Below are 13,429 nucleotides of genomic sequence, written 5' to 3' on the forward strand. Positions count from 1 at the left end.
GGTCTCAAACTTCACTGTTGCACCATCCTCTTTGTAATCTTTTACCTTCCCTTTGGGTGTCAGATTGTCGTACGCAGGTGGCTGCAAAAATGGAGGTTGTATTGCATCCCAAGCTGAAAACCAATAGGGTGATTTCCAAGCATTCCTTGACCATTATTAACTTGACCAGCCATTGCTTGAAATATTGAACCCCCACCAAAATACCCTGGATGCATAAAGGGTTGGGGAAAAGATTGCTCTTCCTCCCCTTCCTCTAAGAACTCACTCCTGAGTTCACTAGAAAGCCCGAAAACTCTCCGTGAAGATGAGTCAATGCCAATAACTATACTCTGACTATCAGTTTGCGTGTGTTATACTTTCCATGAGATTCAAATCAAAGAGAATCTAAGGGCAAAGCCACAATCTTTGATAACCAACACAAGGAAAGTAAATGTCCCAATCTAAACAAGTTTACGTATCGTCGAGTATTCTCCTCGAGAAATCAAGTAACTCCTGAATCCATAGAGTTAGTTCCGTTGACATATCCACACACAAGCATGGTAAAATCCGTAAATGATTCTATCAACATTATCTATTGAGTTCTAAGAGGGCATTTGCGAAAAATATTCATCATGCTGAATACCCTTGAACTCAAAAATCTTAGGTTGAGATCGAGGAATCATTGTTCGAACAACCCCATCAATTGAGCCCCTCGAGGTCAATTTCTGGGTTGCAATTTCTATCAACCCTAATTTCTTGAATTACTTAGTATTCAAAAAATCCCTCAACGGAAGAGGGATACCTTGTAATTCAAATTCTTGGATTGAAATACATGACAGACTTTCCATCGCAGAACAATTAGATATCAGTTCATAACTCATAAAGGAAGAATCTTCATGAAAGTATCGATGGGCAAAATTCTAACCCAAGATATGGTCCCTCGATCTATCCTCGGAATGCCCCTACATGAGGATAATCAGTAAAAATTCAGTTGGCTATATCAAGTCAATGGTACTATTCTAGACTTGTATATAGTCAACCTCATAGAAGTAACATCCTATGTGATCCAAAGACTACATAAATATTCAATCCGAAATCTCTTAAAACAAGATCCACTATCGGATATCCTGTATAAACTTGTGCACAATAAAGCGCTTCTATCACAGGATCATCCAGTTCTTAGGATCTGTTATCTACGAACACCAAGTTCCAAATAAGGCACTGACAAACCATCGTCAGAACAGATCTGGGTTTCTCACATGCAGGGGGGGTGGCCGGTCTTTCACATGTGGGCACAACACTTGCCAGTATCAGTGACTTTTATCACTCCGTTGCTAGTGCTCGGCGAGGTGAGGTACTCAAGCAGGAGATTGGTATCCGCCGACAGTTGGCAGCCTTGCAGAGGGAGGAGCAGAAACGACCATCAGATGCTTGGGTACAGGAGCGCCTTGCTACCGCAAGGGCTCACTTGCAGACATTGCTTGATCAGAGAGCAGAGTATGCCTTCCATGCACGGGAGTCCTTTTGGATACAGATGGGAGGGAGAGTCAATAAACACTTTTTCTCTACACTTGGTCCCAGACATAGTAGAAAGAGTGTCAAGCAGCTTATTGACTTTGACGGCGTTTTGCAGTCTCATCCGGATACCGTCATGCACTTAGCGACAGCTTTCTATGCCTCCCTCCTTTCCGCAGATCTTGACACATAGGCCAGAGATGTGGCTAGAGATGAGATTCGGTAGAGCTTACCTGTGTTGGTCACACCAGAGATGATATGCTCACTTGATGCACGCTTTACCAACACAGAGTTCAAAAGTGCTCTCTCTGCCCTTCATAAGGGCAAATGCCCTGGTTCCGATGGTCTTACTTCTCCTTTTTTTACAACCTTTTGGGATATGATAGGTGATCATATTACTTCAGCCCTGCAGAGCATTTGGGACTCGGGTGAGATGCCTGACTCACTGACCAAGGGACTCATACACCTTATCCCGAAAGGTGGCAACACGAATTTTGTATCCCATCGGAGACCCATCACTCTTTTGGGCACTCTGTACAAAATCCTAGCCAAGGCGATCATCATTCGGTTGCAGCCCTTCTTCCAGACCTCATCCATGATACTCAGACAGGCTTTGTGCATGGCACGAGCATATTTGATAATATATTTTCCTTTTGGGAAGCCACAGAGGGGGCTATGCAGAGCGGGCAGAGGCTTGCAGTTCTACTCCTAGACTTTGAGAAAGCCTATGACGCAGTAGATTGGGGTTTTCTTCAGGGCACTCTTCTACGGTTTGGATTTTCAGATGCATGGATTAGAGGGGTGCCCTCCCTTTACAGATCAGCCCACAGCCAGGTTTTGATTGGAGGGGTAAGGGGCGACAGGTTTCAGATTTCCAGATCAGTTCGTCGGATCAATGATGAGGACACTCCAGGCTGGGGAGTTGACTTTGGCTTTTCTTGGATTCAGAGGGATGTTCCTGTCAGATATTTGGGATGCCAAGTAGGATTGGGCATCTCTCTAGCACAGCAGTTTGCCCCAATACTAGAAAGTATAAGGAAAAAGATCCTTTTTTGGAGCTCAGCCAAACTCGACCTTGCCTCTAGAGTTGTGGCAGTGAACCAAGTTCTCTTGGCCACCGCCTGGTTTGTGTGTTCTTGCTGGTGCCGGTCTAGGGATTGCATCACTCAGCTCATTAGACCAGTCAGGAATTTTTTATGGAGTGGACTTGATGGCACGGCAGATGTTGCAGCGAGGGTGGCCTGGGAGACCATTATTCTCCCTACTTGGGAAGGGGACCTTAATATCATTGACCCGAACTTGCAGTGCAAGGCATTGCTTTGTAAGGTGGTGGTGAGGGGACTCATGCCTGGGCAGGAACCTTGCAAGGATTTCTTTTTTAAACGCATTCAGGCTTCCACACCTACCTTAGGAGATGATTGGGTGGCCAGCCCTCGCTGGACTTTTACTTCTGCCTCTCTCAGGTCTCCTGCCTCTCCTCTAATGACTGCCATCCTCAAAGCTTGGGGGAGCTTCAAGCTACCTAAGGATCAGAGGCTACAGTCCGCCGTGAGTCACCTCAGAGGGGTAGCACGCACGATTTAGCAAATAGATGTAGCCATCCCGGTGGATTGGACAGTTGAGATGCCTATTACTTCCACCACTTGGATGGGAGCTTTTTCAAGGATAGCAATTCCTCTACAGGTGATCGCTCTTCGAGGTCTCGGGGAAGATGCTCTGGTCTTTGACGTTGGGGATGGAGGTATACTCTCTAGATCCATGGATGACATTCTTCTAGAGGTTGCCTTTCAGCTTGTCAGGATTGCTGGTTTTGTGGACCATGGAGCGGGCTTGTAGTGGTACTTAGACCCCGAGCCTCTGCTCTTAGCCCTGGGATCCTGGAGGTTGTGGTTATATGGAGGTGCACCTATCAGGTGCTTGCAGTGGGACCCAGGAGAGTGGGAGTGGATAGATCATGGGCACTGAGAGAGGGGGATTCCCTTCTTTCGTTTCATGGTTGGTAATGCCAGGAGACTTCAGCTGAGCAGTAGAGGTTGGATTCCCTCCAGAGCCCCCCATTGGGATAGCTTCTTCATCACCGTAGATTTGCATAGGAATTTCTGGAGGAGGCTCTGGAAATCCCTCAAAAATAGAAAGATCACTCTTTTCTTTTGGCTTTCTATTCATGGAGGGATTGCGGTGAACCTGTGGAGATCACGATTTGGGGCTGATCCCACTTGCCCTCGCTGTCATTCTGCAGAGGAGTCAGTGGGACATTGCCTTTGGGACTGCAATCAAGCGAGAATTGTTTGGAAAGGAGTTGCTCGGATACTTAGCATTTTTCATACTTCCCCTTTCTTCATGACTTGGGGCTCGGTCGCATGGTTATCCCTAACTGGGCCCCAAGTGTTTTATGAGGGTGAGCCTTCTTCTTGGGCACTCTAGATCCGCTGACAGGTGATAGAGCCCTGCTCTCTTCAGGATGTACCACATATTCCTTTCAGAGCTTCACATGTTTCAGTGGACACCTCTTGGAGATTTTGGCTAGCATTTCCTCTTGGCACATTTGGAGAGCCAGATGCACAGAGGCCTTGGATGACACCCAGATACACACATCACAGGTGTTCACGGGTATTTGGAGTGACACGATTCACACTTTGATAGCCATATGGGCTAGCATGCAGGGCCCTTCACAGGTAGCCTCTTCTAGGAGGACTGTATTTCTTCGAGTTTGGAGGGGTTCTCCCTTTTTCTCGGAGGTTGCTACCGGATTGAGATGGCACTATCAGCCCCAATCCTTTCTTTTTGGCTCTTGAGCTTTTCATGCATTGCATGGTGTATCCTGTATTCCCGTATGGAGCTTGCTCTAACGGTTTTCTTTAATACTCAATAGAAGTCTCTTTTTTGCAAAAAAAAAAACATCTCCCTTTAGTAATCATGTAACTTACAAAAATGTAAACTCTTTCTTTTAGTGCTTCCATCAATCTGTCGTAATGTAACCTAAAGTCTAATTAAATATAAAAGCAGGAGCCATTGCATAAATCCATTCAAAACACAGATAACTACACTGGTATGATTAGTAGAAGATGCAAGAACATAGATTCATTAAAACTGTTTAACTAAGCATTTGATTGTAGCTCTTGACAGATACATCACCTCATGATTTAAAGGCTTCCACAATAAATCTGTCCCTGCTGTAACAGCCATCTGACCCAAACAAGCTATCAAAGCTTCATCCATATCTTGGATGCTAGGAAAACATTCATGTGTGTTGATTGCACCCTCATTGTCCGCAGGTCTCTCTACAGTAATCTGCTGAACTATTGGTCCCAACAGTATCTGTGCATACATTGAAAATAATGTAAGAGCATCAAGTATAGAAAGATTGACCTTAAAGAAACTACATAAACCTAAATAAACGAAAGGTTGTCTTCTTTTAAAAACAAGGCGGCACAACCCCTAAGTCCCTATTAGGGAAAATGTACAGTGGCTCAAACAAATAATAAACTAAAATCTTCCAATAATTGCAACATCGGAGGTGATGAGAGGGAAAAAAAGCAAGCAAAGGTGAATGCATAAGAGCAGAGGGAGATGGGGACCAATAAATGTAAAGGAGGGGAGGGGGGGGGGGGGGGGGGGGCATTAGTTAGGGAAGTGGAGCAAAGTCCCTTGTCTTACATTTCAATACCCTGAGATACGTAAAAGGTAGGCACCATACATTTCATGAGGCCCAGTTGAGATCCTAAACTCTAAACAGTAAACCTTAACCCTCAGTAACATGCTAAAGGGCAACAACCTAATAACCAGCTAACCCCTCATCTAACAATTCTAATCTGCTCTCCATCGACCATATAGTCTATTTGGAGGTTTGTTGTAGAAAGATCCACTTGAAACAACACAAAAAGGGCAATAATAGTAGAGCATAAGCATAGAAAGCTTGATCAAAGATCTGGAATTCAAACATCATGAACTTGTATAGATGAAAAGTTGGCTTTTTTTAAAGTTTCACTAGTCTCTAGGCTCAGCCTCCAGAGCCCTAGTAGTAAATTGGGTGTAATTAGCATCTTGCATGGTGCATTGCATCTTGTTTGTGCTTCTCTTGGTGAGCTTAGGAGATTGATACAGAACTATTTTTGGTCCGATTCTGATGGCACAATTGAGACAAGAGGCTAGGGTGGCTTGGAGTACGATCGTCTTATTAGTCATAAAAGCAGCCTCAACATCATTGATCCCAACATTCAGTGCGTAGCCTCATAAACCCTTCACTAACACACTAAAGGGCAACGACCTAATAACCATCTAACCCCTCTTCTAACACTACTAATCTGGTCTCCATCAACCATATAGTATATTTAGAGGTTTGTTGTAGAAAGATCCACTTGAAATAAGACAAAAAGGGCAATAATAGAAGAGCCTAAGTACAGAAAGCTAGATCAAAGAAATGGAATTCAAACAACATGAACCTGTATAGATGAAAAATCGGCTTTTTTTTAAGTTTCACTAGTCTAGACTCAGCCTCCAGAGCCCTGGTAGTAAATTGGGTGTTATTAGCATCCCACACGGTGCATTGAATCTTGTCTGTGCTTCTCCTAGTAAGCTTAGAAGATTAATACGGAACTATTTTTGGTTCCATTCTGATGGCACAATTGAGACAAGAGGCTAGGATGGCTTGGAGTATGATCACCTTATTAGTGATAAAAGCAGCCTCAACATCATTGATCCCAACATTGAACGCGTAGCCTTATGAGGAAACTTGGTGATCAAAAAAATCATTCCTAGCAATGAGCCATGGAAGGTTTCTTTTCTTGGAAGATTCAAGGAGGCAATCCCTCCAACGAGATGGATTTTCACAGATGCTGACACTAGGCTTCCATCTTCTCCCCTCTTCAAGCAATTATCAGAGCCTATCATCTAGATTAGAGGATCCCTCAAACTTAGTGTAAGAGGGATAGAGAGGCTATAAGGGATAGAGAGGCTATAATGTGGAACGAGTATACTTAGGACATCCTAAAGAAAGAGGCAAATGCCTATGTTCTTTGGCTCTTCCAGCATAGAAAACTCCTAGTAGATAGCTAGAGATAGACTTTTGGTACAAGTCCCTGATGCGTGTGGTGTTTTTGCATTTAGAGTTGCAAAGAGGCCTAGAGAAGGCATCATACACTTATTCGCAAGATGAGGAGGGCTATTTTTTGCATCACTTGGGGGTCCACTGCTTGGTTGACACACTTACGACCACGTGTATTATGAGGAGCATATTTAGACAAGGCTCACAGCTCTCTTGATCTAGAGAGGCATTCCTACGATTACTACTCTAGATTCAATACCACGTACCATATCCAGGCCTCATTTCACATCTGTACATTTGGATGGGAGATCATCGCTCTCACTACATGGTAGATATGGTGTTGCATTTTTGGCTTGGTGTGCTAAACTTCGTAGGAGGTGGACACACCTATAAGGTTGGAGGGGTGTAAGTACCACGACACATGCCAGTACACGATTGGCAGCGAGCTCTCTGATTGGGACAGCATCGCTAGAGCTTGCGTGGAGTGGCTGGCAATAGGGCTGGCTTGCTGGTTTTCTTCCCTTCATAAATGACAAGTTGCCACGAGTAAGTTCACAATAGGACTCTAGGGGGTTATCTCAAGGTCAAAAAAACAACTTGCAAATAATAAAGAACTTTAAAAAATGAATGCATGGGATTTGAAGAATAAGAAAGCCATTGGTCTTCTAAGAAGGGCACTAGAAGTCGATTTTTTCAACCATGTGCACATCTTGTAAATAACAGTCCAAAACTAGAGCATCCTGGAAGTTAGGCTTGATGGTCAAGAATTCAAAGATCATGGCCAAGTAGGAGCTTTTTGGGCTCCAGATGGGAGATAGAGATTCCTTGGGGACACATCTCAACAAGATACAATCTATTGTGAGGCAACTTCAAGCCCTCAGAGTCTAGGTTGAAGATGATGACACCAAGGTGATTTTGCTCACGAGTCTTCCACACTGAGGCATTCACAGATCGTGACAACTTTAACATTGAAGATTCTTTCAATTTTCATAACATAGTGTCTATGCTTTTGAGTGAAGAAAGATGAGCAGAAATGAGAATGCTTGGAGGGAGTGAACTAGATTATGTAGTAAAGGAGAAACAAAAAACTAAAGATAGTGGAGGTAAGAAAAGTTTACGAATTTGCGACTACTATGGATGAGATGGGCACGTTATTCTGCTACAAGAAAGCAGATAAATTTTGCTACAAGAAAGAACTGATGCTTTTAACGTTTGGAGTTTGTTGCAGGTTCCTATGCGGACAGTTGTGTCGAAGTAGAGAGTTCTCTTAGCATTTGTTCTTCCCCCCTACTCAATTTATGGGGGAACCATTGGCATTTTGGGCTTGGTGTCTTAGACTTGATAGGAGGTGGACACTCCTCTAAGGTTGGAGAGAGGTGTAAGTACCATATTGTATATGGGATTGAAATATAGAACATACTCTGCTTTCAACATATGGCAATCCAAATGTATAGAGGCTATAGATGGATATCAGACCTTTGAATCTAAATCACGTTGTTTTCCTTATACTAAAAGCTCACCTACCGTCCTCATCTCATTATTGGGTGGACAGACAAAGTAGAGTTATCATCCAATGGACGACAGGCTTTGAGCATATGTGTATGGGTATAACACCCTTTGCCATTGAGCTTAAGAATATGAACGTACATGCAACATCCACTTTTTTGCAAATTTATAGCACCATCACAAACCTATCTGGCGTGTTATTACCACCTTGTTGCAATCTCTTCAGCCTGTCCCTCGTCTACTTTCTACTCTCCCCTTGCTGGATTGGCGGTTTCATCGTCAGACTCCAAGCTGTTACTCCTTTTCTTTTGCTGATCTTCTTGTCAAGAAGGCATATCACTTTCTGCTTCCACAGCCTCAGATTTACGATTATGGCAATCACTTTTGGCATTTGAATAAGTCCCCCTCTTGGTGGAGAACATCTCTTTGGCGCATTTGGAACAACGAACTCCCTCTCAAGCAAAGAGTAGTCCTATGGCGCTATTTGGTTAGGGTTTACCACTGGGGCCAAGAGGGTTTACCACTGGGACCTTCTTGGCCTCCAAGCGCATTGCTTCCTCCAGTTGTCACAGTTGCTCTCATGCAAGAGAGACAGCCTTGCACCTGTTTTGCACCTTTCATTTTGCACTTCCCATCTACTTCCTTTGGGAAGGAGTTTTGGTTGTTTGGAAGATATTCCGAAGCTTGATCATTTCCATTCGACTGTATGAGCATCTTCAGTGACTGTCTTCTCATGCTTTCAAGCTTCTTTGCTTCGGTCTCTACATCATGCTCATTCCTTTGGAGATCTTCCTCAGGGCCAATTGGAAGTTTTTTATTATTGTTTTTAGTTATGAGTAGTACCTGTCCCACTATCCGGCAGCTATGAATGTAAAATGCTTTCTTAATGAAAAATTCCTTTCCCAAAAAAAGTGTGTGATATTATTTTTATTGGGTTCATTATTAGGCACTTTTGACCCTATGGAAGGGCCACAATCATCGGGTCTTTGGTGATCCCCCTCTGGCTAAATACCACTTCTTTCGAGCCTCTCTACGCTTGATTTCCACTCTTCCCTTACTTGATTGGAATTATGATCTGCTGCTTCCATGTTACTCTTCTTTTCCATTTGATAATCTTTCTGCCAAGAGTGCCTATGATTTAATGCTTCCAAGAACATGGTAATCACCTTTGGCATTTGATAAGGCTCTTTCTTGGTGGAAGACTTCCCTTCGTTGCATCTGGAATAGTAAGCTCCATCTCAGGCAATGGCTTCTTCTATGGCGTTCGACAATATTGTTTGGGGCTGCATCATAGGGATGTGTGGCGCATTATTAGTACTCTATTGTAGCCTTTCCAGCCCGTCCCACGCTTGATTTCAACTCTTCCCTTACTTGATTGGAATTTTGATCGGCTGCTTCCATGTTACTCTTCTTTTCCATTTGATAATCTTTCTGCCAAGAGTGCCTATGATTTAATGCTTCCAAGAACATGGTAATCACCTTTGGCATTTGATAAGGCTCTTTCTTGCTTGAAGACTTCTCTTCGTCGCATCTGGAATAGTAAGCTCCATCTCAAGCAATGGCTTCTTCTATGGCGCTGTTTGGTTGGCGCTTTACCAACGGGATCGTTCTTCGCTGCTCGGTGTATTGGCCCTTCGGCTTGCCCTACTTGCTCTCATCAGTGGGAGACGGTTTTACAGTTGTTTTGGACGTGTCTAGGAGCTCATACCTTTCTTTTCAGATTGATGATAGGCCTTCCAGCTCCTTTTCCCAGTGTTTCGTTTGGCAAGCACTTTTGGTTGTTTGGCAAATATACTCCTCTGCCAGATTATGACAACTTTTTCACATCCTCTAGCTCATTTGCAGCCTATAAAGGCGTATTTTCTGCATCGATTGGGGATTTCCACAATCGCAGATGTTGTTGATGACCGAGGTCACACTCTTTCTTTTCCACAAGCCAAAAGACAATATTGTTTGAGGCTGCATCATAGGGATGTGTGGCGCATTATTAGTACTCTGTTGTAGCCTTTCCAGCCTGTCCCACGCTTGATTTCCACTCTTCCCTTACTTGATTGGAATTTTGATAGGCTGCTTCCATGTTGCTCTTCTTTTCCATTTGATAATCTTTCTACCAAGAGTGCCTATGATTTAATGCTTCCAAGACAATGGTAATTACCTTTGGCATTTGATAAGGCTCTTTCTTGGTGGAAGACTTCTCTTCGTCGCATCTGGAATAGTAAGCTCCATCTCAGGCAATGGCTTCTTCTATGGCACTGTTTGGTTGGTGCTTTACCAACGGGATCGTTCTTGGCTGCTCGCTGTATTGGCTCTTCGGCTTGCCCTACTTGCTCTCATCAATGGGAGATGGTTTTACAGTTGTTTTGGACGTGTCTAGAAGCTCGTAACTTTCTTTTCAGATTGATGATAGGCCTTCCAGCTTGTTTTCCCAATATTTCGTTTGGCAAGCGCTTTTGGTTGTGTGGCAGATATACTCCTCTGCCAGATTATGACAACTTTTTCACATCCTCTAGCTCATTTGCAGCCTAGAAAGGCGTATTCTCTGCATCGATTGGGGATTTCCACAGTCGCAGATGTTGTTGATGATCGAGGTTACACTCTTTCTTTTCCACAAGCCACAAGACAATATTGTTTGGGGCTGCATCATAGGGATGTTTGGCACATTATTAGTACTCTGTTGTAGCCTTTCCAGCTTGTCCCACGCTTGATTTCCACTCTTCCCTTACTTGATTGGAATTTTGATCGGCTGCTTCCATGTTGCTCTTCTTTTCCATTTGATAATCTTTCTACCAAGAGTGCCTATGATTTAATGCTTCCAAGACAATGGTAATTACCTTTGGCATTTGATAAGGCTCTTTCTTGGTGGAAGACTTCTCTTCGTCGCATCTGGAATAGTAAGCTCCATCTTAGGCAATGGCTTCTTCTATGGCACTGTTTGGTTGGCGCTTTACCAACGGGATCGTTCTTGGCTGCTCGCTGTATTGGCTCTTCGGCTTGCCCTACTTGCTCTCATCAATGGGAGATGGTTTTACAGTTGTTTTGGACGTGTCTAGGAGCTCGTATCTTTCTGTTCAGATTGATGATAGGCCTTCCAGCTTGTTTTCCCAATATTTCGTTTGGCAAGCGCTTTTGGTTGTGTGGCAGATATACTCCTCTGCCAGATTATGACAACTTTTTCACATCCTCTAGCTCATTTGCAGCCTAGAAAGGCATATTTTCTGCATCGATTGGGGATTTCCACAGTCGCAGATGTTGTTGATGATCGAGGTTACACTCTTTCTTTTCCACAAGCCACAAGACAATATTGTTTGGGCCTGCATCATAGGGATGTTTGGCACATTATTAGTACTCTGTTGTAGCCTTTCTAGCCTGTCCCACGCTTGATTTCCACTCTTCCCTTGATTGGAATTTTGATTGGCTGCTTCCATGTTACTCTTATTTTCCATTTGATAATCTTTCTGCCAAGAGTGCCTATGATTTAATGCTTCCAAGAACATGGTAATCACCTTTGGCATTTGATAAGGCTCTTTCTTGGTGGAAGACTTCTCTTCGTCGCATCTGGAATAGTAAGCTCCATCTCAGGCAATGGCTTCTTCTATGGCGCTGTTTGGTTGGCGCTTTACCAACGGGATTGTTCTTGGCTGCTCGGTGTATTGGGTCTTCAGCTTGCCCTACTTGCTCTCATCAGTCGGAGACAGTTTTACAGTTGTTTTGGACGTGTCCAGGAGCTCGTACCTTTCTTTTCAGATTGATGATAGGCCTTCCAGCTCGTTTTCCCAGTATTTCGTTTGGCAAGCCCTTTTGGTTGTTTGGCAGATATACTCCTCTGCCAGATTATGACAACTTCTTCTCCTAGAGTCGCTTTTGGGCGCTCTGGCCGTTGTATTGCGCTCGTAATATCCGATTGTATGAGCACTCTTTGGTGGATGTATTCCCTTATTTTCAAGCTTTTTTGTTTGGGTCTCTTCAGGATGCTCATTTTCTTGGGGATCTTCCTCTGGCCTAGTTAGAAGGTTTTATTATTGTTTCTAGTTTGAGTAGTAGTTGTTTCACTTTAAATAGCTATGAATGTACATGATTTGTTGGTCTCCTTTACTGTTTCTAGTTCTAATTTGTAGCTGGTCCATCTTGAGTGAGCTATGAATGTGCATTTTTCAAAATGTAAAGTTTCTTTTACAAAAAAAAAAGAATTGTGTGTGTGCGTGCGTGTGTAAGTGCTTGAGCATACATTCACGTATGTACACTCTCACACATTTTTTTTGGGTGGTGTGAATTCCATGTATGCTTATATTACAAAGAGCAGTCTCTAAAGAGTAAGCATGCAATTACAACATCAGAAAATTTCATTGTAAGATAACTATACAAAGTAATCTATCCGACGAACATACCGATAATCATAAAAAGATTACCTAGATGGCATCCGGAAAGAGTGAAACATGGAACAAGTAGAATCACACACACATAGCAGACAGCCTTGACGGACCAAACAGCAAAGGGTCCATGCTTCAAAAATATCTCCAAATAGTATGCAAGCAACTTTGCTGTCACTGGAAAGCCAATGAATAATATGCTGCAATTTCTACCCAATGCCCAATGCATGCATAGTCTGCGAAATAAAATCCCACTGGACTGTGTCAAATGCCTTAGCAATGTCAACTTGCAGTAACCAAACACCTTGCTGAGTATATTTGACATATTCTAGGAACAAAACCATATTGTGCAAGATGAAGGCCATCATGTAAATACCCTTTAATGCAATCCACCACCATTTTAGTAATGATCTTGTAAATGACAGGCATAAGAGTAATGGGCCTCCAATCAACCAAGGATTCACATATTTTCTTCTTAGGAAGAAGTTTTACAAGCCCTTTTTCCCATGAATCCAGCATAGTTAATCATACGCAGCAAAATTGACTTGAGGATATCCCACTATGCAAGAAAGAACTGTAAGACCATCCCATCCTCGAGATTTCCATCTGCCACAGGATTTTACCGCATCCGATAATTCTCTTTCAGTGAAAGGACTTTCCAGCTCTAGAGCCTCAACAGGAGAGACCATGGGAGAAACATGCTGCAATAATTGACTCCGTGCTGCAAGAACCTCTTGTGAAGGAGGATCTGCAGTCCCAAATTGCTTGGAAAAATGATCCACAAAAGCTGCAGCAAGTTGGGCTTGAGAAGAAGTCCAAACACCATCAGGCATATGAGCCCGATGAATATCTATAGACTGTCTCTTGTAGTGTAGACTTTTTAAAAATTCCTTCGAGGGGCAACCTTTATAAAAAAAAGCCCTCTGTTGTGCTCGTCTTCCATTTAGTAATTTTCCTATGATCATTGCTTTGCAAGCAATGTCTAGCCTGACATAAAGATGTGCTTTCTTCAAAAGAC

General features: G+C 43.2%; 1 protein-coding gene across 4 annotated transcripts in view; it reads right to left on the reverse strand.

The window, feature by feature from the left end:
• Positions 1 to 13,429, reverse strand: part of LOC147893517 (ARM repeat superfamily protein) — a 207,170-nt gene that overhangs the window by 18,315 nt on the left and 175,426 nt on the right. For all 4 annotated transcript variants that reach the window (XR_015542194.1, XR_015542193.1, XR_015542192.1 and 1 more), the window contains exon 38: positions 4,630 to 4,812. Coding sequence is in view for 1 of the 4 variants with exons in the window: in XM_087385521.1 (XP_087241647.1) it covers positions 4,630 to 4,812 (183 nt within the window). In the remaining 3 variants the exon portion in view is untranslated. The remainder of the gene's footprint in view (positions 1 to 4,629; positions 4,813 to 13,429) is intronic.

This window comes from Dipteris shenzhenensis, chromosome 15, assembly GCF_047967505.1.
Source record: "Dipteris shenzhenensis isolate YYH24624 ecotype China chromosome 15, Dip_SZ_1.0, whole genome shotgun sequence".
Classification (NCBI taxonomy): domain Eukaryota; kingdom Viridiplantae; phylum Streptophyta; class Polypodiopsida; order Gleicheniales; family Dipteridaceae; genus Dipteris; species Dipteris shenzhenensis.